The 24,413-nt window shown below is 41.1% G+C and overlaps 2 protein-coding genes across 3 annotated transcripts in view; one reads left to right on the forward strand and one right to left on the reverse strand.

Annotated features, from left to right (window-relative positions):
- Window positions 1-243: 243 nt before the first annotated feature.
- Window positions 244-19,218, forward strand: NSG1 (neuronal vesicle trafficking associated 1; the record flags this gene model as incomplete). 2 transcript variants are annotated; one of them, XM_079535150.1, is made up of 4 exons in its annotated part: window positions 244-372; window positions 3,826-3,942; window positions 13,738-13,848; window positions 19,018-19,218. In XM_079535150.1, the coding sequence occupies 4 exons, from the start codon at window positions 244-246 to the stop codon at window positions 19,216-19,218; spliced, it is 558 nt and encodes a 185-aa protein (XP_079391276.1). The 2 variants fall into 2 exon arrangements, with proteins under 2 accessions (XP_079391276.1, XP_079391277.1); XM_079535151.1 differs by lacking the exon at window positions 3,826-3,942.
- Window positions 19,219-21,994: 2,776 nt separating this feature from the next.
- STX18 (syntaxin 18) overlaps window positions 21,995-24,413 on the reverse strand; it is a gene marked incomplete at both ends in the record, with an annotated part of 52,462 nt that continues 50,043 nt past the window's right edge. The window contains 2 exons of the mRNA XM_079535083.1: window positions 21,995-22,090; window positions 23,781-23,861. Coding sequence (XP_079391209.1) covers window positions 21,995-22,090; window positions 23,781-23,861 — 177 coding nt within the window. The remainder of the gene's footprint in view (window positions 22,091-23,780; window positions 23,862-24,413) is intronic.

Consider the following 24,413-nt stretch of genomic DNA (forward strand, 5'->3'; position numbering starts at 1 on the left):
ACGCGCCGCGGTGGTTGTGTGCTATTTATTTATTTATTTACTTATTTATTTTAAGCGGCGGTCGTAATTCTCACGTACTGAGACGTGCTCAAGTCGCGGAGACCAGCCCGTGTGCGTGTGTGCGTATCGCCGTGTGTTTCGGGGGCTGTGGAAGGGGCTGGTGGAGCCCGGCTCGCTGACACACCGCTCCGCTGTGCGTTTTTCTGTGTGTCTGCTTGCAGAAAACCCCTCATTCCTGGAAGAATGGTGAAACTGGGGAATAATTTCAGCGAGAAGAGCACAAAGCAGCCCCTTCTGGAGGATGGCTTCGACACCATCCCCCTGATCACACCCCTGGACGTCAATCAGCTCCAGTTCCCGCCTCCCGACAAGGTACGGTGCCTTCAGCTTCCACCCCGGAGAATCACACCCAAATCCTGGGCAAACAACAAAGAATGGGTTACGTGTGACAAGCGGCTCGGAGCACCGGGCAGTACGCTGTGTTCTGAGCAGTGGCAGCCCCTCTGGGGAACGGCGGAGCTACCGGCAACCCAGCAGTGGTGATTTGCATTGAAACGTAGTGGGGAATGTGAGCATTTGTGAGGTGTTTGGGTTTCTGTATGAAATGTAGGAGCAGACAAATGCGAGGTGTTCTGTGCTGTATTGTTTCATCCCTTTTCAATGTCTGACTCGTTAGTATGTGGAAGGTGCTGTGCACCCTTTGAAGGGAAGGGAATTTTCCCTGAAAAGCCCCCCTGGTGGGCTGTGAACACAGCTTTGTCTCTGCAGGATGAACATAGGCAGACTGGCCATATAGAACTTCCATGTTCCATTTGTGCTTTTGTAGAACTTCCACTAGCTCCACTCAGCCTGAAGCACTGGGATGAGAGTAGATCACTGAGCTTCCTATGAGAATCATACAATGACTTGAGTTGGGAGGGACCTCAGAGGTCGTCTGGTTCCAGTCCCTCCACTGTGGGCAGGGTTGTCCATGACTAGATCAAGTACTAGGTCAGGTTAGCAACTTATTTGGCCCCAGATCTCTAAATGGAGGTGATGTAGGTGCTCTGTGGCTGGAAAGGACTGCTTGAGGTGCTGCTCACAGGTTGGAAGGGAATCATGTATCTACATTCCTCATCTCATGGCTTGAGTGTCAGGGATTCAGGAGTATGACAGAGTAATCCATAAATATATTCATTTCACTCAGATGTTTCAGTAAGAGTTATTATGGGTGGGGCATACAGTGGTAGGATACTTTTTTCAGGTATTTCAGTAAGAGACTGGCTGGGGCATTTTCCACGTGCATCTGGCAAAAAACAAAAAAAGCTTTGTGTTTTTTAAATCCAAGATTTAACTGGAAAATGATTGGTAATATGTTCCTTCTGATTTTTGCTTTTGGCATTGTGTCCTCCAAGAGCTCAGTTCTCCTTTTAGATAAAGTGATGGGTATGTGCTACTCATAGTTAAGAATAATAATAAAAAAAAAATCACATAATCCTACCTCAGGGTAAAGCATTTCAGCTTTTCAAGTCTGCCTCAGAAGAGTGTTGCTGGTAGGCAACACAAACACATTTATGACCTCCATTTTAATTCCTATCAGCGTCGTTGTGCTGTGTGTGGTGACCAGTTGGCAGGCATAAATACAATAAGCCATAACAGCTGTTACAGAGCCTTAGGGCCCATTTTCTGTCCTTCGTTACATGGGTGTAAATCTTCAAACCGAGGACAAAATTGCACCCTAAGGCTTTCAAACAAGTTAAGTCTGACTGTGTCTGATATGCCTGCCAACTGGTGACTGCATAGAACTGATTACCAAGAGCAGCATCCAGAGGAATCTGTTGTGTTACCATGCTGTTAAGCAGAAGGCTGCTTTGGGACCGTGTGGGATAATAGGTTTACCTTGAGTGGAGCTGTGGTAAACATAGGAGACTGTGCTTCCCATCTGCACGTGCTCAGAGCAGGCAGAGCTCCTCCTGCCTCTGCAAGATTTGCCTTCAACATAGCACACGTACACCTCAGCTTGAAGCTTAAGGAAACATTCAGTTGGCTCCTCTGCATTTTGCATTGTCTATTGGTATGATAGCTTTCCTTTCATTTTGCGAACAATGAGGAAAAATAGAAGCATGCATTTATTGGTCTTATTGGCTTCCTTCTGTGACATGGTTAGTCGTGTCACTGTGTCCTTCGTGGCTGCTACAGACACAAAGGCAGTAGTAGAGTAGCTGATGTGAAAAACAGCAGAAGGGTTGTCAAGATTGACGAATGGAACAAATTCTGAAGTATGAAGACTCTCACGTACAATGGAGTACGTCCTTCATATATCTGTGCTTATTATTCACTTACAAGGCTCTGGTATGGCAGTGAAGCCTAACTTCTTGGGTAGTAGTGACTGTAGTGCCAAGGATTTGATGGTTTTGACAGCTTCTAAATTAAACGGGATGAACTGATTTAAATTCATATTTAGGTATGTTAAACAAAAGAAGACATTACATAACCAAGCAGATAGAACTCTGTGTTCAGTGTCAGCTGAAAGTGACTTGAGTTGCCTGAGAATTATGCAACATAAAGGGGAAGAAGTATAATGTTAAAAAGATGTTCCAGACCGTTTGCTTCCATGAAGCTGCTGGGTAATTGAAAAGTAACATAGTTATAATTATCTTATTAATTATAGCTCAAAATAGATTTAGAAACTCTTTTCCCTGTGTTCTATGTCTGTGTGCTTTTATAAAAGTATCTAATAGGCTTTGTGCTACAGTCATGCAAAGGAGAACCCAAAGGTTTAATTTCAGTAAGTGGCTACCTGTAAGTCTATCTTAATTTATCACAGCTTATTACAGTCTTAATTTATGAATAGTTGCCACTGATAACATGTGCTGCTCCAAGGACAGCATCTGGTTCTAAAAATCTGAAAGTGTGAAGTCTCAATATTTGTTCTTGGAAACGATAGAGAAAATTGGCCAAACTACAATGGAGCTGCCAGTACAATAAACTGCCTGTTTTGTTTGAGATGCTTTCAAAAATAGATCCTGAAAAATTGTAGAAGAAAAGAAATGAGGCAAGTAGGTTAGGTGTATGAAAATTCTGTATGATGAGAATGCCTAGGAGAGTATTTGAGGTACAACTGACACAAGTATTTTTGGAATACAGGTAAGACGCTCAATGATATTTTGGGGAAATAGCTCACAGCAAGGAATAAACTGAAATTAAAGAGGCTTGGGTGTTTTGAGAAATCTCATTATCACGTAAGGGTTTGTGTTTTCCTTGTTGCTAGTAACTTAAAAGTTATCTGAGATGTTAAATATTACAGTGCCAAAAGCTTTTGTCTGGCACGTACCAAATTGCATCTAGCTAGGTCATTCCACTTCTCTGAAGTTCAGAATTGTGCTGTTGGAGAACACGGCTGTGGAGCATACTTCTGAAACTAATGGAGATGGCTGTTTCCTGCTTTGAACAGTCTGAAAGTCTTGTGATTTGGATTTGAACTAAATAGGTGCTTGCAGCACAATAACAGAACAGCTGAAAAAACTGAACGTTCCTGGAAGTGTTGCATAGCAAGTCTTCCTTTACATCCATCAACATTTTTTTAGAGAGAATTTTGTTGATTACTATGAAGAAAATAGACAGAAATAACTAACAGCTTGAAGCCTCCATAGGAGAATTGCACAAACTGGAGGAGGAAAAAAAAAACAGTGTTGTGTTTAATGTGCTTGTCAGCAAATAAAAGAGTAAAATAAGATTCCCACGGCTTGTTTCATGCTATTCCAAACATGGCAGGTGCACCTGAAGATGTGCTCAAAAGGTACTGACGGCTTTTTGATATATGTATATTTTTGACTTGTTTTAAAGGTTGTGGTCAAAACGAAAACAGAGTATGAACCTGATCGCAAGAAAGGAAAATTCCGTGCTCCAAAAATAGCTGAATTCACAATCAGCATCACTGAAGGGGTTTCAGAAAGATTTAAGGTAAGCAATGCAAGCTAAATATGTTAATGACTCAGTTCTGCTCCAAGAAATGCTTAAAATCAATTGCTGATTGTAGTCAAGAGTGGTTGTAACAGAGTGGCTGTTTGGAGCATAACTGGAAAAGAGAAAAAGGAATTCAGTGATAAAATAGTTACATTATAATATATACTTATATCCCGTGGGTATTTAACATTTGGAAGGAAGCCCTGCAGTATTACTGGTTCTAACCCTTCCTGGCAGTCGGGCTTGGGGGCAGTGCTGTCAGTGTGTGTGTGTCACAGTGAGGCTGACTGGGATCTGTTTGGGGTGTACATAGGTATGGCTTACAGCATGGACAAAGCTTCTGTTGAAGGGTAAGAACCACAAGAGCATATGTTTCCTTGTTGGCTGACTATTTTTCTCTGTAGCCGAACCATTCTCCTAAAAGCACTGTCATTGTCCATTAAGTATTTCTTATAGTGAGATGTATGACTTGGCAACTTAAGGATGCATACAGAGCTCTTCGCTATCGATGTTGTGGTCCAGCTGTATCATGCAGGTTGATGATGATGATCACTGGGAGATGGCAGAGCAGTGGGAATCTGACTCACATTTATTCATTTGTGTCCACATCCTTCTTATTTCCTTTGATAGTTCTAGAGGAAAGCTGAGCGCTTAACTGATGCCAAACTGATACAAACTGATTGTATTGCCAATTCCACTTCTCACTGGAGGTCAGGTTTTCTTGTGCTGTACAAGTAAAATAAAGCAGGAAAGTTAGCAGTTCAGCTCACGTTTTCTTGTCAGTTTTCTTAATGAAAGAAGACTAGTTTTCCAGTGCTGTTAATTTGGCATATTACCCAAGGACACCAAAGCATTTTCAAATAGCAGGCGACCACGCTATTCAGTGCAGGTACAGATATGCTTGGGAAGCCTGAAGTTTAGTCTGAGGAAAAATAGAAGGTTTCAGTAAAGATGTCAGTTCTCCTGATACTCCTTTTCATTCTCAGATTGCCTTGGGTTGGAAAGGACCTTAAAGATGGTATAGTTCCAACCCACTCTGCTGCCCCTCACCAGGTCAGGCTGCCCAAGGTTCCATCCAACCTGGCCTTGAACATCTCCCACAGCTTCTCTGAGCAGCCTGTGCCAGGGCCTCACCACCAGTCACTGAGAGCAGTCCCTGTCCTGTTAGGGGATGATACATGCTGTATGGTTGGGTAAGGTACAGATGGGCAGCTCAGAACAAACAGGATGTGTGTGGCTGTCTTCTGAATGCATCCTGATCAGACTAACGTGATCTGGAAATGCATACCACTTTGTCGTAGAGGAGGGAGGGGAATGTGTTGGATTTGAGTGTCCTGCTAGCTCTTCAGTTCCGAGCAATGGAGCAGAACCACTGTCTGCAGAATTTTTCATTTCTCTGCTAGCTGCAGGGACTGTGAGGATTTTCATCTGTCGAGCATTAAATTGTAGATAAGAGAGGATTTTGAATATCTTAGCTGCATCTAAACATTGTACATGTTTCTCTGTAGATCTGGGTTCTTTCTGTCTTTGTTGGGAGTGCTGAGGTAAGACCTCACTGAACAGCAAATAAATATCTTGTCATGCTGTTGGGTAGTCTTTTCTAATTTGTATATCTGAAGAGTCAGATGTCTGAGCATTTTTATGTTGCATTTTTATATACCTTTGGATGGCATACTTAAAGGAAAATGTCTTTTAGATATTACTTCATGATGATCACTCTGGGATTAATCTCATACTACAGGGTTGCTAGGCTTTGCTGCTAGGTAACTACTGCATCAGAGAGAGGTTTCAGTAAGATTTTGTATCTCTTGAGAATTGCAGGATGATTCACACTGGCTGTAAGTCTGCTTTTAAAGGAGGGTGTGGGGGCTGATCGATTAGGAAAATTGATGCTCAGGTAGTTGAAAACAATATTTTCATGCAGAACGTTCAGGACTTAAAAATGTCCCTTAATCTATATGTAACGTTTTTAGAATTGAACTGTGCTGCGTGCATCATTTTAAAGAGGACTGACTGGTTCTCCTCCAGGGACGATTGTCATATTCACCACTCCCAATAGTAAATATTTCATGAATAATTGATGCCATTTTATAAGTATGTAGATGGAAAGTACTGATTGTGTGAGGTTTTTTTTTTTTCCTCCTGGGTCCTTATTAATTGTGAACCGTTGTGTTAACTGCTGCTGTTGATTCTGAGAGAGCAAAAGGATATTTGTTTGAAAATTAAATATTTGCTATAATTATGAAATGCATTATTTAACTGGTAGGATATTGACTTTGGCTTGTGCTCGTGGAAGAAAGCTTCAGATGCTGTTTTAATGGCTTTAATACTGTGTGCATCGCTGATGCATTTGCCACAAGACACGGCGCAAATGTGCTAAAATAAAGGCAGCCAGTTGACTTTGCTAATATTTCACACATGTATTCCAAGATGTAGTCCTTAAGTAAGGACAGAGCAGATTGCGTTTTTGGGATTCAGCAGTGCAGATCATCTAAAGCTGAGCTTCTTGAGAAATTACACATTGTAACAAATGAAGCCACTCCAGCATGTACATATGTCATGTAGGTCGTTTGTTGTTTTAGCAGCTGGGTGAATATACAATTGTAAAATGTATTTTCTGCATTCAATCCACATTACCACAGTTATTACAACAGAGCTGAGAATGTTTACAAAGAAAACTGCAAGTATAATTTTCCTGTACAAAGCCACGTTCTGAATTCAAATCAGAATCTGCTTTAAGAATGGGAAGGCTTCCTGATTCTGAGGTTGCTGTAATTCAGTTTTATGGCAGTAACCACGCCAAGAGAGATGGCATTCTTACTGGAGATTTTATTTTTCATTGAGAAATACAAGTCTCTCTTCTGTTCTTTTGAACAGCATAGAGTAATGGGGGGAGCCGGTCCTTTGCTTTGAATGAGGCAGGTTTTCCTCTCCTGTAAATTGTCTGCTACACAGAACAGAACAACATGGCTGGAAACGTCATTTCAAAGGAGCCTTGTGAATCAGCACACAGGAGGAAGCTGTTAGAGGCACAGACGGATGGTGTCAGTCAGCCAAGGGCAAACCTTTGCCTCCATTGCGTTCTTCCGAACTCCAGTTAAGTTCTGCAGTGAGGTGTGTGTTTGTTGGGGGCTGACAGCTGACTGCTGCACACAAGCACACCCATTTCAAAAACTGTCCATTGTATTGAAGAATGAGAAGGTTTTTTTCTCTCTTTGGGGAAACCTGAATAAAGAACACTCAAAGTATTTTGAAAGCAAGCATTTCTGTTTCCCAATAAATTTAAAGCCCTTACGTTAACCCAAGCTGTGGTATGCTTTAAGCCATTTGATTCGTATGAAGGGAAATCAGTTCTTCAGGCTTCATTACTGACATCTGTATGTATATGTAGCTGCAGAGCCAAAGTCTGAAGTTTACTTCTGAGGTAAGACCACACTGGGCAAGCTGTGTACTGTCAAGTAGCAAGCGTGAGGTTATGGAAGAGAAATCAAGACATTCAAAATCAGTATTCTCAGTTTTATCTGGTTATTTTAATTACAAAAAAAAAAAAAAAAAAGTACTTAATGTAACATGAATTTAAATATTCCATGACTGATCTTTCTCAAAGGGCCATCTTTTAAAACACATTTCTGCCTCAAGCCTCTTTGACTTGTTTTTTCTTAGTAATTATTCTTAATGCAAAAACAATTGGACACACAGAGAATACTTCTTTGTCAGTCTGTGTGATCGCTCTATGTCCTGAGTGGCTCTTTGCATCCACTTAAAAGTCTGCTAAATGCACAAGATGTTGGCTGATTCCTGTACAGGAGCACTTCCTTAAGCAGTGCTGTGTCTGTCACTCAGTGCTGGAAGGATGACAGGTGCTCACAGCCTGGCATAGTGCTCTTTTCTTCTCTAGAGCTACTCACAGGATTGAAGAGTTGCTCACTGCTGTAACAGTTTGGCAGACTTTGAATTCTTCCTTTTATTGCTTCAGAGCAATAAAAAAAATATCAAGACAAAAAAAACCATATTCTTTCAGTGTAATTGCCATTTTTTAAAAAACAATGTAAATAAAAGCAATGTATTGTGAGTGTCTTTATTCCATTTTTATAATTTCTGATAATTCTATGATAGGACATAGACAATACTGCTACATTATTGGCTAAAAGAATTTTATTTTTACAGTCAGAGCTGTCAGACTCAAGTGGGTAGTACCCAACAACAGCTCCCCTGCTCTGAGCCAGGTGCCTTATGCTGTTGAATCCCATTAGAAATCCTTGTCTTGGAGCAGAACCAAGTGTCTGAGATACTGCTGGCAAAAGATCCTTTGGGTCTCTCTAGATGTCAACACTTGCTGCATATACGGAAAGGCTGTGTAAGGTTTTCCAGCCCTTCTCTTGGCCCTGATAATCCATTCCAGGTCTGTATGGTAAGGTAACAAGGCTCTAACTTCAGGGGCACAAGATATCTTGGGCTGCTTCCTCAAATCTCCCTAGTTCTCAGCCTAATACATGGTTTCTGTGTGATGGAGGGTGATGGGATGTTGCCACAAGCAGTCATGTTAAGCCACAGTGTTGCTTATACTCTGGAGGTTGCTGCTGTTGTTTGGTTTTGTCTAACAGCATCTCCCTCAGGTTTCATTAATCAGTTCCCTTGCACATTGGCTCTGTTGTCTTGTACCATCGCTGCTAAGAAGCACTGGGTTGGAATTAAGTGATCTTTCCCTTCAACCCAAATGATTCTTTGTTTCTATATGTGTAGTTTCTTTTCAGTTACTTCCCTCCATGAATCCATTTTCCTTTCTTGCTGCTTCTCTCAGTCATCTCCAGGTAAGCATCCACACTAGTTCTCTTCCTCTGCCTCCTTGAGCTGTCTTTTGATTTCGTCATTTTCTGTTGCGTTCTGTCCCAAGGCTGTCATCCTTTTTGAGACAGATACCAGTAATGCAGCTAAAAGTGACCTGTTGTGTTAGAAATACCCCTTTGAAAGCAGGCACCTGGCTGCCTTTTGTGTCACCAGCCATATTATGTATTTAAGGTATAGTCCTGTAGCAGGAATGGGAAGTTGTACCAAATTGTTCTGTACAATCTGGACTGCTCTGTAAATGAATGTGAATCAAATGTTGCATGCAGATAAGCGAGTGTCCCTTTTTTCCTCAAACTTCATATAACTTTCATGTAAACTTCTAGGGACAGGCCCTGGTAATAGCAAGGAATGTCATTTTGGGAAAGCAGAAATGTTTGGGGAAATGAAGAGCTGCGTTCAACATTCTCCTGCATGCAGGTAGAGTGCATTGTATGCTGGAGAAGCAGGATTTTAGTGGAGAGAGGTGAAATGGAGGTCACAGCCATTTGCAGGGAAGTAAGCATGATGTTTTATGAATTTTGGTCTGTAGGATGTAGTCAGACATAATCTATTGTAATTACAGTCTGCCTACCTAAAATTCTCTTGTAGTTTAAATTGGATAGCAATAATCTTAATTTCCTGCACTAAATGGTTGCACAGAGTTGCTGTATTTCATCCCAGAGGGCTCTGTATTTCACTGGTGAGCAAAGCATGAATTGATTCTAAATCACTTGAGGTGAAAGGTGCAGGTCCTCACTCATTGTGTTTGGTGCTAGCACCAAGTGTGTGCCTAGAGACAAACCAGCAGTGAAAGCTTATTCCCAGGAGGCTGCAAGTGAAATAGGCAATGCATAGATGTAGAACAGAGATGAGATGTGACTGAGTGCCACAGATTGAGCAGTGAAAATGACTGCATGCGTTGTTAATTCTGCTTTAGTTCCCCTTCTTGTAATAATGGCAGTGCTCCTAGCTGGGTTTGTGTGCTTTCTGAAAGCATGGTGGAAAAGAAGACAGTGCAAACAAGCACAATGAGAGTGGATTAATGACAAAGATTCAGGCAAGAAGAGGAGATGTGCAGAAGTGTGTGCAGGTTATGGCACCTGTTGGCATCAAGAGAGGACAGTGGGGTACAGGCAGAACGGAAAGAGAGAGGTAAGAGGAGCAAAACAGACAGAACTGTACGTGCCCTTTGTTATTTGTTCAGAAAGGGCCAGGAGTCAGGAAGGGTCTGAGGCAAACCAGCACAGTTGATGCATTTTGCTGTAACGTTCTGGCTTGATTAGAAAGGGAGCACAGTAGAGGCTAGTGGAACGAGAGAGGAGATTGCAACAGCCAAGTAGAGAAGGAAATACAGCTGTAGCAGTGTAGCAGCTGTAGCAGTGTAGTACTACTAACTGTAGTAGTACAGCTACAGCTGTAGCAGAGGACAGACTGACTGGGAAGATCTAGCAGACCCTGATGATAAGGCCTTACCAGGAGCTGTGTGCATGTTGGTGTAGTTGTCAGATCTGCTGAACTTCATTTGTTGGGCTAAATGCTTACGGTCAGAAGATAGGGAGTTTTGGTGTTTTTTTTTTTTTTGTTTTTTTTTTTGTTTTTTTTTTTTTTGTTGTAGGTACACTTAGTTCATTCATTAGTCATCTCTCATTTCGATTACTGTAATGGCTTCTGGCTAGACGTTGTCCTTCTTCTGCTCTTCACTTATAATCTATTCAAAAATCTGCCACGTACATAATATCTTGTCATCTGTTGTGCTCACTTGGTTCCGCTGCCAGATCTCCTCGAAATTAACCTTAAAGGGCACTTTTGAGTTGAAAACAAGGCTACCCTTCACATTACTAGTTGAAAGAAACACTTGTTTCTACTTCCCTCTAGTTATTTTAAAAGCCTGTCACCCATACAGTTTGGCAGAGACCTTGGTGTTCTGCAGGATGTATGTGGCAGTGAAGGATCACAGTAATTTGGAGGACTTCTGCTCCCACTGTATGGGTTCTGCACTCCTCCAGCTGGCTGCCACAGGCAGAAGAGATGCAACTGTAAGAAAGAGGGAGTGGTTCTGTGTGGATGGTATCCTCTCCTCCCTGGAACAGAAGGTGGGTTGCTGCCAGTGCCCCTGCAGGAGGAAGGATATAATTGTGTGTTAGGTTGTGGTGAGTACACAGATTTGCTGTGGAAGAAAACAATATGTGTCAGCTTTGGTCAGGCTTATGGTCTAAAGAGTGGCTTGTTGTCTACTCTCTTTCTGTGCTTTCATTTGTGGAAGGGAACAGGGAGGTGGGGTGGGAGGTGGACTCTGCTGGGTAACTGGAAGGGAAAAGCAGCAGCCTGGCTGGGCTGTGGATCATCTCTGTGGGCAATGAGAGTGAAGGGAAACAGCTAGTGGGAGGAAGAGAGGGATTTTACAGGAGAGAAGTGAATTGGAGAAACAGGTGATAGGATCATCTTGGAATCCAGTGATGGATTTCTATCCATGTCACTGGCACGTGCAGCTGTCCTTTACTGAAGTGCACGTTACTTGTATCCTGATGGGTGGTTAGGAAGGAGACAAGAGCTTACTTGATTAGGGATTTGCAAATGGAGTCTGATTGCAAATTATTGGGGATAATGAGAGTAAAAATTTACATGCTAATACCAAAATTAATAACATTAGGAAACTGTTTACTCTTGTCTGTGGCTGTGATGGCTGTGAGCTGAACCAGTCTGTACCACAGCAATTCTTCTTTTGATGTCTGTGTTTCGTGTCACAGAGCTGTTCTACAGAGAACAGGCATTCTTGAAGGCTGTGTGGAACACATCTTGGATGGCATGGAGGCCTTGGCAATAATCCCACTGGAATTTTGTTTTCTCTTTAGTACTTCTTTACCCTTTCTTCTCTGTGTCATTTTCTAAGGAAAAAGCAGTGATCATCAGAGTGAGTGGGACACTGCCACACATACTTAGTGCCAGTGGGTTGTAGGCTGGGAGGTGAGTGATCCCAAACCTGCAGCTTGGACTGGGCAACGTGGGTGTTTCTTGGTGGGATGGCTGGGGACGCACAGGAAGGGGCTGCAAACAGCTGTAGAAGAAAAAAGGGAGAGGCATGATAAAACATGTGGAAAGGGCCAAGGTAAGGCATGGCTTGGTAGGGCTGCCAGGTGTGAGGGGAGAGGGGCTGTTTACTGAACTGTGCCACAGAAGATGACCAGGAAGGAAGATGTGCTTCTTTTGGATTCACACACAGTACCCTGAGCCATGGCTGGAAATGCGAGGTTGGCAAGGCAGAGCTATCTGTCCATAAGTAACAAACTTGGAGAAGGCTAATTGGATTTGAAAACTGATGTCAGTTTGTGGTTTTCAGAGGGCGATTAAGAATATGATTTTTCTTTTAATTCAGCGTCTGTTCTGAGAAACTGAAGATGTTATTATTAACCAGAAAGGTCATTTGCACTGTGTCTCATTTAGATTAGCATTGTTATGTTAATATTTACATTTATTCCGCTAATTTGCTTTTTGATCTGTGCTTCTCCCTGCCCTCCCCTCTGGCCCTCCTTTTATTACATTTTTTTTCTTTACTTTCTATCAAAAATCCTTAGCTTCAGCAGCATGCTACTTCCCAGCCTTGTTTCAGCCAGGAAATGTTGCTCTCCCTGTTTGTCCATGGTGAAGTTACCTTTCTTAGGATGACAAATCTATAAAAGTTCATCTCAGTCCTTCAGCATCCTAGGTTTATCAGAAAGGGAAGGTGAGGTTGATATGTATTTTTATTTTTTCGCCAAGAGACAAAGCTGCAATCTTTTAGTGGTATTTGGAAGAACCAGGTTATTACTTCTGTTTTTTTAAAGTTTAGATAACACTGTACATTTGATTCATTAATCACATAAGTTTGTTTCTGTTTATTTTTATGCTGTGGCACATGTTGGCTTCTCACCCACTCTCTTATTCTGCTTTTCCTGTGATTTCCAGAAGCTACTCATTTCTATCAGTAGAGGTTTTAGAGTAATAAAGACACACATCTGGGACATTCCCCCAGGTAACCAGTGCTCTTTGCTCAGCTCACACGCCCCTCAGGTTGCATCTCCCATCTCACCTAAAAGGCTGCCTGATCTCCAGCTGCTCACAGCTTAATCCTGGGTAATGTTAGCTTGGCAGTGATGCAGTGATCAGTGATTTCAGATTCAATTTCAGGTATCCCGTTTTTTGCTGCAGCTCAAATTCAGGATAAGAGAGGTACATGGTGAAGTCAATGCCACACACACAGTGCAATCTGCGATGCATTGATTTGTAGAACAGTTGTACCTGAACTTGTCAAGGCAGCCCTGTGCTGAACATGGTGTATTCCTTACGGGTCTGGAAGTGACTCCCGTGCAGTCATTGTGTGGTGAAGCAGTACTGGTTCAAACAAGATTTCTGAAGGAGTATCGATTGGTTTACATGTGGACTACTGGTGTATAGCCCATACATTCACAGCAGGTGCAACAAACTCTTATCTAACAATAATGGGCAGACATTGCTTTCTCCTTGCCTCGCTAAAGCCATCTTTGTATTATTTGGATGCCACCTGTGTTAACATTTTGGCGTCTGACTCCATTCTTGAGCAGGTACGAGGAAAACCAACATGCTTATCAGCTGACATAAACTAGATTTACACTTCCATCATCTAAATACTAAAAAATCAGCACACCCAAACCACCCTCGTGAGTCTTTCTGCCCTCCTGTGTGTACTGTAAAGAAAAGCATCTGAAAAAGCCTGGTAGCACAAAGGCACTGGGCCACTGTATGTGCATCATCTGCCTTCATCAGTGAGAAGCAGGAGGTGGAAGCACTCGTACTCCTTTCCCGTTCTCCCTCCATGATTAAGTAGCTGTTTTTAGCCTTTGCTTGATTTTCCTGTACAATGCTTTCATAGCTGACTTTTGCTGCCTACAGTAACAGCAATGTATTAAGCAGTGCATTACTAACATGAACATGTTGTATTTCTCTTTGCAGGTAACTGTGCTGGTCCTTTTCGCCCTTGCGTTCTTAACTTGTGTTGTATTTCTGGTAGTCTACAAGGTTTACAAGTACGATCATACCTGTCCAGAAGGATTTGTTTTCAAGGTAAATTGTGCACACATTGTAGAAAAACAGGGGAGAGTATGTAATATTGTAATATAATCTGTGCTGTTTTGTGCATAGCCTTTGTGAAGTCATGCTGCGTTGCATGGAAATTCATAGTTGTTTCCAAATGTTAGACTGCTTTTAGATGTGTTTCTTTCTGCTTAATTTGGTTGTGACTACCACACAGATTTCACACACTTGTTATTTTTGCTGTTGTAAATGTTGCAAAAACATCAACACTGGTGTCCTTCAGATTTCCTTCATCTGCAGCTGTTTGAGCAAAGCATTCATTTATTGGGTCATACAATTAGATGTTGCATGTTTCTCCCAATTCTTGTGTCATAGGAAAGGAGAGCGATAAATCTAAAGACCTGGAGGAAAAGACTCTGGAATATATATCAAAGAAAGACTGAAGTGATGGTCTCATTAAGAGTAGCAGTTACCTTATTTTTATAGAAAGAACTCCTTGTTCTAGAACAGAGACCTCTGAGCCCTGCTGCCACGGGCCAGAAGGGATGCCAAAAAAGGGAAAATACATTTATTGGAAAAAATAAGGGAGGCTGGGGCTCACTTAATTCTTACAAGGTGGTAGTGCTGGCTTCTCAGCTGGATCTGAGCTAGAAGTCCAAAAGGTAGTATTGATTTCTGTCTGTTGAGAGATGTAACAGGGTTGAACTCAGGTGTCATGAGTTAAGAAAAGCAGCAGTGATTATGGCATTCTTCCCTCTAATTAAGATTACTTAGTCACCTAAATGAACGGCGGGTACCTGGAATGATTTTCAAAATGATGTAAGAAAGAATGGCTGCTTCAGTGCTCCTGACAGTCCTGTTCAGTTTTGATCCAGTTTTCCCTTGGCTCAAAGATGAGATATGGTGCTTAGAACATTCGGCAGTAACGTGGGACACAGGTCTTGGTTCTGCTGTATTTTTTGAGTTGTCTCAGACAAGTTCTGAAATGTCTCTGCTCCTGTCTCAAGGGATGACAGGCTTTTATTTTACGAGTTCTCTTTGAGCCATTTGGAATATGGACTGTATGTTCCTACAGAGCCTACCTTGATGTGATCCTGACTTGACAGGCACAGCGTTATGTGCTCCCAGTACGGTCTGTGCTTCTGTGTCCTTTCTCACCATGTCTTCCCTTCCTTTGAATTGCAGCATTCTGGCTTCTTCTGCCTTTTCCTTCTAGCGTCACAAACATTTAAGAGGAGAAGAGTTTTGTGAGCTGTGTTCAGTTGCATGGTGTGTGAAGAACCATCTGATCAGGTTTATCAGGATCCTGTCTGAAACCCAAGTTAGGGAGAACCCCTCACAGCTGGTGCTTTACAGTGCAGCACATAACAGGGCCTGCTTTACTATTGTTCTCCCAGTGTTGGGTTTTGTGAAGGCTGTTTCCTGGGTGCTTGACAGCATAATGCCAGGAGGCATGGCATCTTTGGACATGGAATTCTTAAGAGTTTTTTATAGCATAAACAAGTCACTAAATGACACCTGGCCTCAAACAGCGGTGCTGACATGAATTTGTATTTGTTGCCTGCATGTCTTTTTTGAGAGAGTCTGTAACATCAGCTGGCATGGCTTGGCACAGATGTCCTAGGAGATGAAGCAGAAGCCTACAGCCAGCTGTGATCACCTTGTGACCAGTCTCTCTGTGGACAGGCTTTATGCTTCAGCTGCACTGAGTGATACGCTCTGGCCTGGCATCACCAGGCTTTTGATGCTGATGTGATTTGCTTGGTAAGGGTAGATGTTTCCTCCCTCTGGAAGCCTGGTGCCATGGGAGCCTTTGAATACAGGCTGAGCTACTGCAGCCGTGAGTCAAATTTGTGATTCTCTGCTTTGATGCTAACATAAACACAACAGTTCCAAAGGTTTCAGTGTCTTCAACCTTTTTGCTGTCCTACACATCCACAGCTTGTAAGTGTGATTAAAAAGGTGCTTGTTTTCCTCTCTATAACATACTTAAACTGCCTGAGTTGGAAATCTGTGCTTGTTGAAGCTGATGCAAACATAACACTGTTGTGGTGTGGATTCCTCAGCAGCACTCTCTCTGGCTCAGGGTGAGACTCACCAGAGCTGCCCTCAAGGACCTGAGCACATTCAGATCCTGGAGAAATTTCTTCAGAGCTTCAGGGTGCTCCCTGCTGCATCTGTTCCTCTTCCCTTTCATTGCAGAGACACTTGCCTTCTGTCAGACCCATGGACAGTACAAGAGAGTCACTTCCGTGCATTAGAGATAACACCATCATCTATTAAGTTTGGAATACTGACCCAGCAAATAGGAGAGAAGATACTATTGTGACACATTAATGCCCCTGGGCGACAAAAGCCAAACACAGACTGGCAATCAGAACTTTCTCTGGCATCAGAACCCTTAACTCACAACTAACTTCTGAAATAGAAGGGCTAGGAAAGAAACAGGAAACTGACAACTCACTCTGGAGTATCCCAGTTTCTCTTCACAGCCTTTGTTATTACTTCTCATGCTTGGAAACCTGGGGGGGGGGGGGGGGGGGGGGGGGGGGGAAGAAGGGAGAGGGAGAATGTTCTGTTTAAGTTGAAGGTCAGAGCAGAGAATCGGCACCAGTTCTTGCAGCTCAGTAACTCCTGAGTGTGCATTGCTTGCCTTGATGAGATGCTAAGCAAAGGAGTTGTCCTTGGGCAGCAGAGAAGGAGCAGAGTAAAAGGGGAGGCTTTGTCTGTCTTTTCTAGAAGAATGAAATCCTGTGAGCAGAAAATTCAGTCAAGATGGGAACTCTTGGGATCTCTGCTGTGTATTTCTTTAGGTTCTCCTGTCAGCTGTTGTGGGGTTTTGACTACAAAAAAATAACATTACTGAGTCATTTTGCCTGTTAAAAAGCAAATTGCTCCTTTTAAGCAACAAAAGATTGTGACTTTTTTTTTTTTTTTTTTTTTTTTTAGACTGGCAGTAATCTTGGCTTGTCTTCAGCACTAATAATTATATTCCATTTGCTTGAATTTTCTTGGCAGATTTAATTAGATCAATGGATTGTGTTCCTTCTCCCATTTTAAATATTTAGAGTTCTGACTACATCCTCTGACTGGGAGAAATAATCACTACAAAGAGGTCTGTGTTTAAGTACTTCTTAGTCATTTTATCACATCAGAAGACATGTCAGTTATCCCAGATAAAGTATGGATAATGCTAACAGAAGATGGCATGGTGATGTAGGTGAATGTGCACAGCACGTAGCTCTGTGCCAGAGTTGTCCTTTTGAAAGTTGTTTTTGAAATGTAGGTCCCAGGCTTGCAGCTGACACACGTGGAATGATCGATGATGATTGCAGGGAAGCCTCTGTGCCTTACGAAGTGCAGAGCAGCCAATGTCTTTGCTTCTCCGGATTAAATCCTGCCTGCTTCGTATTTCTAGTTCAAATAAAACTTGTTTTACAAAACAAGTTTTGCCCTGGCTGCTATGTCAGAAAAAACGATAAGGTGAACCTGGTTGGAATGCTAACTTCCAATGCTGGTTCAAGTCTGACATGCATAGAATAGTGGAATCATAGAATGGCTTGGGTTGGAAGGGACCTCAAGAATCATGAAGCTCCACACCCCCTGCTGCAGGCAGGGCCATCAACCTCCATGTCAGATACTAGACCAGGTTGCCCAGGGCTCCATCCAGCCTGACCTTGAATACCTTCAGGGACAGAGCAGCCCATCTAAGCTTCCATCACAAAAGCAGGTTAGGATTGACGAGTTGTTAACTCCTGGTAGGACTGTTCATCTTCAGCCTTCCTTCCAGTTTGCCATAGGACTGTATTGTACTCATCAGGTAAGTGAGTTTGTAAGACTGCCCACAGGCTGGTAGCTTCAGCAATGTTCTTTCATACTATTCTCTTCAGTGTTTTTTGGGATGCAAAATTTATTTTACCTAGGACTGTCTGCTGCATCTGCTGCCCAGCCATTTTGTGCTAGATGACTTAAAACTGGTGTGCATTCATAGTAAATGTGTATACATATGAGATAGATAGATAGATAGCATTTAGTCATAAAAATCATGACAGTTTTGTGTTTTTGTGCTCAGAAATTTCCAGTATAAAGACTTTCTTGCCAAGTTTAATGACAGCAGTACTGCTGTCCTGCACTATTACAAATTTTAGTCTTTGGTGTTGGACACAGAAGATCATTTCTTCTGAAATGAGTCAGCAAAGAAACAATTGCAGTCATTTCCTAGAGCTGGTGTGAGCTGCAGGTGCTCAGTGTGGATCTTAGAGTGCTGCAGCACCCTGAGGATCTCAGGCAAAAGTGCTCAGCCTGGCAGATATGGCAGAAGAGCTGTGAGGAGTCCCATACCCTTTTGGAGGAAAACTCAGGGGGTCAGCAGGATCTGTCCAAATCGTTTCCTTCAGTGCGATTTGCTGCTTCATAGGCTTTTACTGCATCATCACAGGAAGGGTGGCTCAGTGCCACCCACTGTACAGACTTGGTTTTCAAGATGACATCAAAGTCCCTACTTAGTATTTAACTGTCTAAATCAGGTAGTTCATTTTCCAAAGGTCTGAGCATGGAGGAGTTTCTTTGTAGTGCTCTTAAACTTCTGGGAATTAAATAATGTAGCACCACAGCTAAAGATAGATTTTAAAAGCCTGCTACTGACTTCATCTTTCTGAAAATCAGCAGTGAAGAACTGTGTTTGTGTGGGTGTGTATACACATCAGCTGGACACAATGTTTTCCTTTTGTGCCTTATTTATTAGGCTGTAAAACTGGCCATAACTTGGCATCGCTGTATTAATTTCTATCCCACAGACTGAAAACACTGTAGATTGCATGAAGCTAATCTAATGCTAGAATGCAGAATCTGTAATTGTAAATTGACCACTTGGAAGTAAACGGGAAGGAGAAAGAAAGAAAAAGCAAAATGTATCTGCAACAAGAGACTGAAAACTTACACGGAGTTTAAGTATGGGGCATACAAGTTCTTTGTCCTTTAATTATTCCGACACAGATTGGGCTTTCTGGCAAATGCTATGTGAGGCCTAAGGATTACAGGGAAGAACAGTTTGAACACACTAGGACAACGTTGTAGTAATTGCTGTATGTTGCATCCTGAGTCACAGACTGAATGTTTGCTTAGACTCGAAGGAAAAGAGAAAACATGTATCATGTGTGGGACTGCATCTGTAATCTAAGTGATGGATTTTCTTTTCAGAATAATCAATGCATTCCAGCTGGGTTGGAAAACTACTACTCTGAACAAGACTCCAATGCTCGAGGGAAATTTTACACAGTCATAAACCACTACAATCTGGCCAAGCAAACCATCACGCGCTCAGTGTCCCCGTGGATGACAGTACTGTCAGAAGAGAAACTGTCTGAGCAGGAGACTGAAGCCGCTGAGAAATCAGCTTAGTGTGATAAGCTAATTATTAACACTATGTCATTTGAAGGTAACTAAGGGACTTTAAGAAACTTTTCATTAAATATAATTATGGATAATTTAGAGGTTACTCATGTTTATGGTGCAATTGCTTCTGTTTGCTGATACTGCTTTGCAAAAACAAAAAAAACATGCTGCAGAACATTCATGGGCATAAAACAAGATGCGTATCAGCATTGCTTTAGAGCTTTGACACCGTTTTCAATGTTTAAAAAAAAAAACAAACAACAGATATGTTCTTGCAGTTTATTGGATACTGACAGATTTCTTCTCTGGATTTTCAGGGCTGAGACCTTAAAATGTGTTCTGTTGTCTGAACTGATATTTTATTAATTTTTTATTGTTAGTCATTTTGCAAACCGAAACACCACAGCCATAACTAGAGTGATCTCTTGTTTAGCTGAGAGCTGTGTTTAGTGTTTAGTTTTGGCTCAAGCAAAAATGATAATCAGCACTGATGTCAAGGGCATAATGTAATGACTTGTATGGAGAAAGGAAAAAAAAAAGTGTCAGGTAGCATTTTTCTTACATTTTCTTTTCTGTTATTTATTTGTGAGTGATAACGAAGTTCCCTGCGAGAAGGCATGCTCAATGTTTTATTATTGCTGTCAACAGGATTTAACTGCATTTCCACTGTGGCTTTAGCATCTTGGTAAGGATGTACACTGAAACACAAACTAGATAGACACTATGGAAAAACACAGACAATTCTAGTGATGGATGTTGAGGATAGCATAAGAATATACGGTTAAGGATGTTTGAAAGAGAAGTGACATCTTTTGATCGTACTTAAAAGGCAGAAAGCCTATTCACAGTAGATGTAGCCCGCTATGTAACTTGTTGGATACAGCAGAGGGAGTGATGTATCTGAATTTTCTCTTTTGTTACATTGACATTTACCCTTTTTATAAATTAGAGCTTTCAGTTCATGTATGGTTTGCGGTTTGATACTTTTTAAACACAAAGCATCAAAACAGTAGCATCTTAGTAACACAAGTGGCTGTTGGAAAGCTCCATGTGAAACTGAGTGAAGAGTAGAACTGTTTATGTATGGCTTGGGATGGACAAAGATGTAGAAGAACATAGTATTGTGGATGCACGTTCAAGTTCCATTGTAATTACAAACTTAACTATTCTTTGTGTGAAACCATGTTTTCATTTTTATTATAAATCTTAAATGCATTACAAAAGAAGGCATCATTAATTTAACAGACAAGGGTGTGAGGTATGTGGGTAAGCAGATACCCTTTTTCATTTTATTAAATGCAACAGCTTCTAGTGGACATGTCAAGAAGTTCCCTTGGTAGAGACTACACAAAAATGAAGGAAAAACATCAGGATGCAGAGTAGAACATTGTCAGCTCTGCTTTTATTTTTCTCCAGTAGAATCACATTATCAACAGCCTTTCTTTCAGCAGTACAGCAAAAAGAACCATTATTACTTAATTTGATATGAAGTATGAATTACACAGTAGTACTCATAAAGGGATATTTAAGTAATTGTAGGTGGAATGCTTAAAAGCATTAAGTTATGTGCCAAATGTTACTTTGCATTTAAGAACTACAGACTTACGTTCAGATTTTCAAAATTACCCCAGTTGCATTTTCCAGTAGGCTTATACTTTATTGAATGTAACTTTTGACATTTTCACTCTGTAAAGAATGATTTGCTCGTTGCATATGCCTGTAAGTTGGATATGCATGTCAGAAGAGAGTTAACAAAACAGTTGTTGATCACCACAGTTACAGAAGCCATTCAGATGTTACAAGAGGGAAAGTTTTCTTCCCCAGGACTGTCCTACATAGAAATGATCCACAGTACATCCTCCTCCTTTTAAATTTAGCACACTAAGAACAGCTTTAATGCATAAGTAAGTACTGATAAGAAACCTTACTTCTCTCATGACAACAAACATCACAAAACATGGAGCTGTACAATCTAAGAGACAGTGACTGCTCTGCATTCAAAAGCCAAAGGAGTTTTTCCTCTGATTTAACAGGATGAAGTTGACTGATTCTTATCTACAGTAGGTTTGGGGACTTTCCTTAGTTAACAAATTGCTCCCAAGTTCAGTACTTCGAAGGGTTTGGCTTTAATATTGTCTATCCTTTGGCTTTGTTCCAGCACTCAGACCATCTGTTTTCAGCAGTCTGGTTGGCTGCATTGCTTTTTCTCTTCACACCCCACAGTAAAGCTCTGTAGCTGATTTTTAAAATTATTATTAAATCAACATGACAAAACAGTTTCCAAGGATTAGAAGCAGAGGTCATAATACATCTGTAAAATGATCACTGTGTACTGAAGTAGTATGATTAAATAAAAGCCTGAGACAGTGTAGATGCTTTTGCACACAGCAACAATTCTCTCGATCTGTTCTGTGCACTGGGAGCTGGATTTAAAGCATCAGAGATGTGGGTGTCTCTGACAATGGTAGAATTTTTTTTTTTTTTTTTTTTTTATTTTCCCTTTAGCTGTGCTCCAGCTTGCAGCTTTCTTAGGAGTTCTTTCAGAGGTTTAAGTGTGCAGGATTAAGTGTGGTTTCAGATCTGATAAAGGGATTTAAAATGAATGCTACCCTCTCTCTGCCTTAAGGGACATATGGTTGTGCTTAGCTGTTAGAAAATATTTCCATCATAGCAGTATGAAAAAAATGCATAAAATATACAGGTATATCCTATACTCCATTCAACAGAAGAAAAAAAGAACCATGAGATTTTACCAAGCATGTAGACAACATGGTATTTTTAATTAATTATCATACCAGTCCAGGAAAAGCAAGGAGAATGAACACATCACCAGGAAAAAAAGGATCCATACTCTAAATCCAGCGTTGTTTTTGATTGCCTGTGAGAAAAAGGTTATCTTGGTTACCATCACTGGTAAAGGTACAGTGCATATTTCCACAAAGGCAGCCCAAGATGACTGTCAGTGGTTTCAGTGTGTACTGCAAGAACAAAGCTTGCCATTGATTTCAGGTGGGTAACATTCAGGTTGGTTATACTTCTCTACGTTTATCACACTGTTTCTCTCTGAGTCTTAAAGATGGTGATTCAAAAAGAAAAAAACAACGACATTCAGATTGCACACAATAGAAATACAGCCAAAACAAAGAACTAAATCAAAATGTACACGCTTAGAGGTTAATTCTAAGTTCTGACAGTGAAATTCTCTAATGAATTCTTCAATTGAAAAACAAACGAATGCCTAACACGAAAGTCTGAGAGCAGCTGTTTGTAAAGGCTGGGTTTTGGTCTCAGAACAAGCAGGGCAAAGATCAACTAAACAAGATAGAGCAAATTTTTCCTAGAGCTTTCCTTCCAAAAATTTAGGCTGGCAGATCATAGGGCCCTGTTTTCTGATTTTTGCACAGTACAGAATTTTTCATGTGGACAAAACAGTAAGAGAAAGGTCATATACAAAACACTTCTATTACTGTTTCTCAGTGTAGTTTGAGAAACTTGGTTCTGCCTACAAAAATAAGTCAATGCCATGCTGTAAATACCAATCTTTGACCATAAACACTGGGACAATCCACTGCCATCTCTGTACCCTTCAAGTGCCCTACCTGAAGTCAGGTATTTAATCACAATTTAATGGCACAGTAACTATATGCTAAACATTAGTATATCTATTGACTTTAGTTTTAAAAAAGAAAATAAAAACACCACCACAACTAAAAAATCCCTCCCATCTTCCCCACCATGTGCCATACCACCACACCTTGTGGACAGCCACTGAAAAGGATACTAGAAGAAGTGGAAGAAACTGCTTGAAGAAGCTAAGAAATGTGGAAACAAGTTCCCGAGACAGAAATTTTAAGTAGCTAAGTCATGCTTGCCAATATCTTTTTGATGCATGCTTCTGACCAGCTGAGTAGTAGGTAATGCATTCTTTAACTACATATTCTGTGGACTTTCATGAGAGAGGGAAAAAAAATAAAAAGAAAAGGGACAGGAAACTGAGCTATTTACTCCAGAGCCCAATTTAGGAATTGTTGTTATTGAAGTCCCAGTTCCTGAATAAATCATCATCTCATTCTCATCAGTAGGACAGTGGGACAGAGTTGTTTACTGGGCACATGCGAGATGTGGTCAGCATGGTAAGGAGACTTCTGATAATGCTTAATGTTGAACTCCAGTTTCAACAGTCCCAGTACTGTCTTTTAGGCCCAAAAAACGTTTTTGTTTTTGTTTTTTTTTTCTTTTTTTTTAAGCTAAAGAAACTGGAAAACAAAACCAACAAAAGGACACAAACTTCACAGGTGCTTGAATGCATGCAGGGAGATGTTTGTTTCAAAACAGGGTAACACGAAGCAGATTTCAGCTGCCCTGTACAGTTACTCAGTCATGGTTAGCAAGGCAAGCAGCACAAACTAAGTCAGCTACGTTTCTTCACAGCTTTTCAAAAAATCACATCCCAGTACCACAATACACACTAAACGTGCTGTGTGTACAGCTTGTTGGAGTAACACTTGGGCAAAACTGAACTGTAGGAGAAAGAAGTCAATTTTAGAAACATTATTTAGAGACATCACCTCTCTTATGTCTTCATTGCCTTCCTTGATATTCTCTGTTGCGCCCACAACTAACTGATGGATATTGTCAATATCAGTTTCCTGTTAAGAATAACAAAAATAAGAAACACTGACAAAGCTTAGAAAGAAAAAAAAAAAAACAAACCACCAGTAAGGGTCTGGAAAGAACTCAAAAGTAAAATAAAATCTGATCTTATTAACATTGCAGCTTCATTTATGCTGCCTTCAGCGAAGCAAAGGCACAGAAGTAATTAAGCTGTAATTTTTTAATCATCTGTGTCTTTATGAGTCTGAGCTGAGGCCACCAAGATCAATAGAAAGTCCCCTGCTTACCTACAATCAAATCTAAGCTGTCTCATTTTTGACAGTTCCTCTGGAACTGACAGAAATCTGCTGTTACATAACACACCCGACAGAACACTAATTTTCAGAGAGATCAGTCCAAGACATTGCATTTTCCATTTCCAGTATGCACCAGCATGTAACAGTAGTGGTTACCATTCGGGGTTTTGGTTTACAAAGAAAGCCCTAAAAAAACTTTCCCTTCACAGTTATGTCAAAAAATCATTAATCTTGTGTTTAAATCTTGCATAGAACCAAGAGCAAAATACACCCAGGAAAACCTTAAAGCAG

The sequence above is a fragment of the Tetrao urogallus genome (genome assembly GCF_951394365.1).
Source record: "Tetrao urogallus genome assembly, chromosome: 4".
NCBI lineage: Eukaryota > Metazoa > Chordata > Aves > Galliformes > Phasianidae > Tetrao > Tetrao urogallus.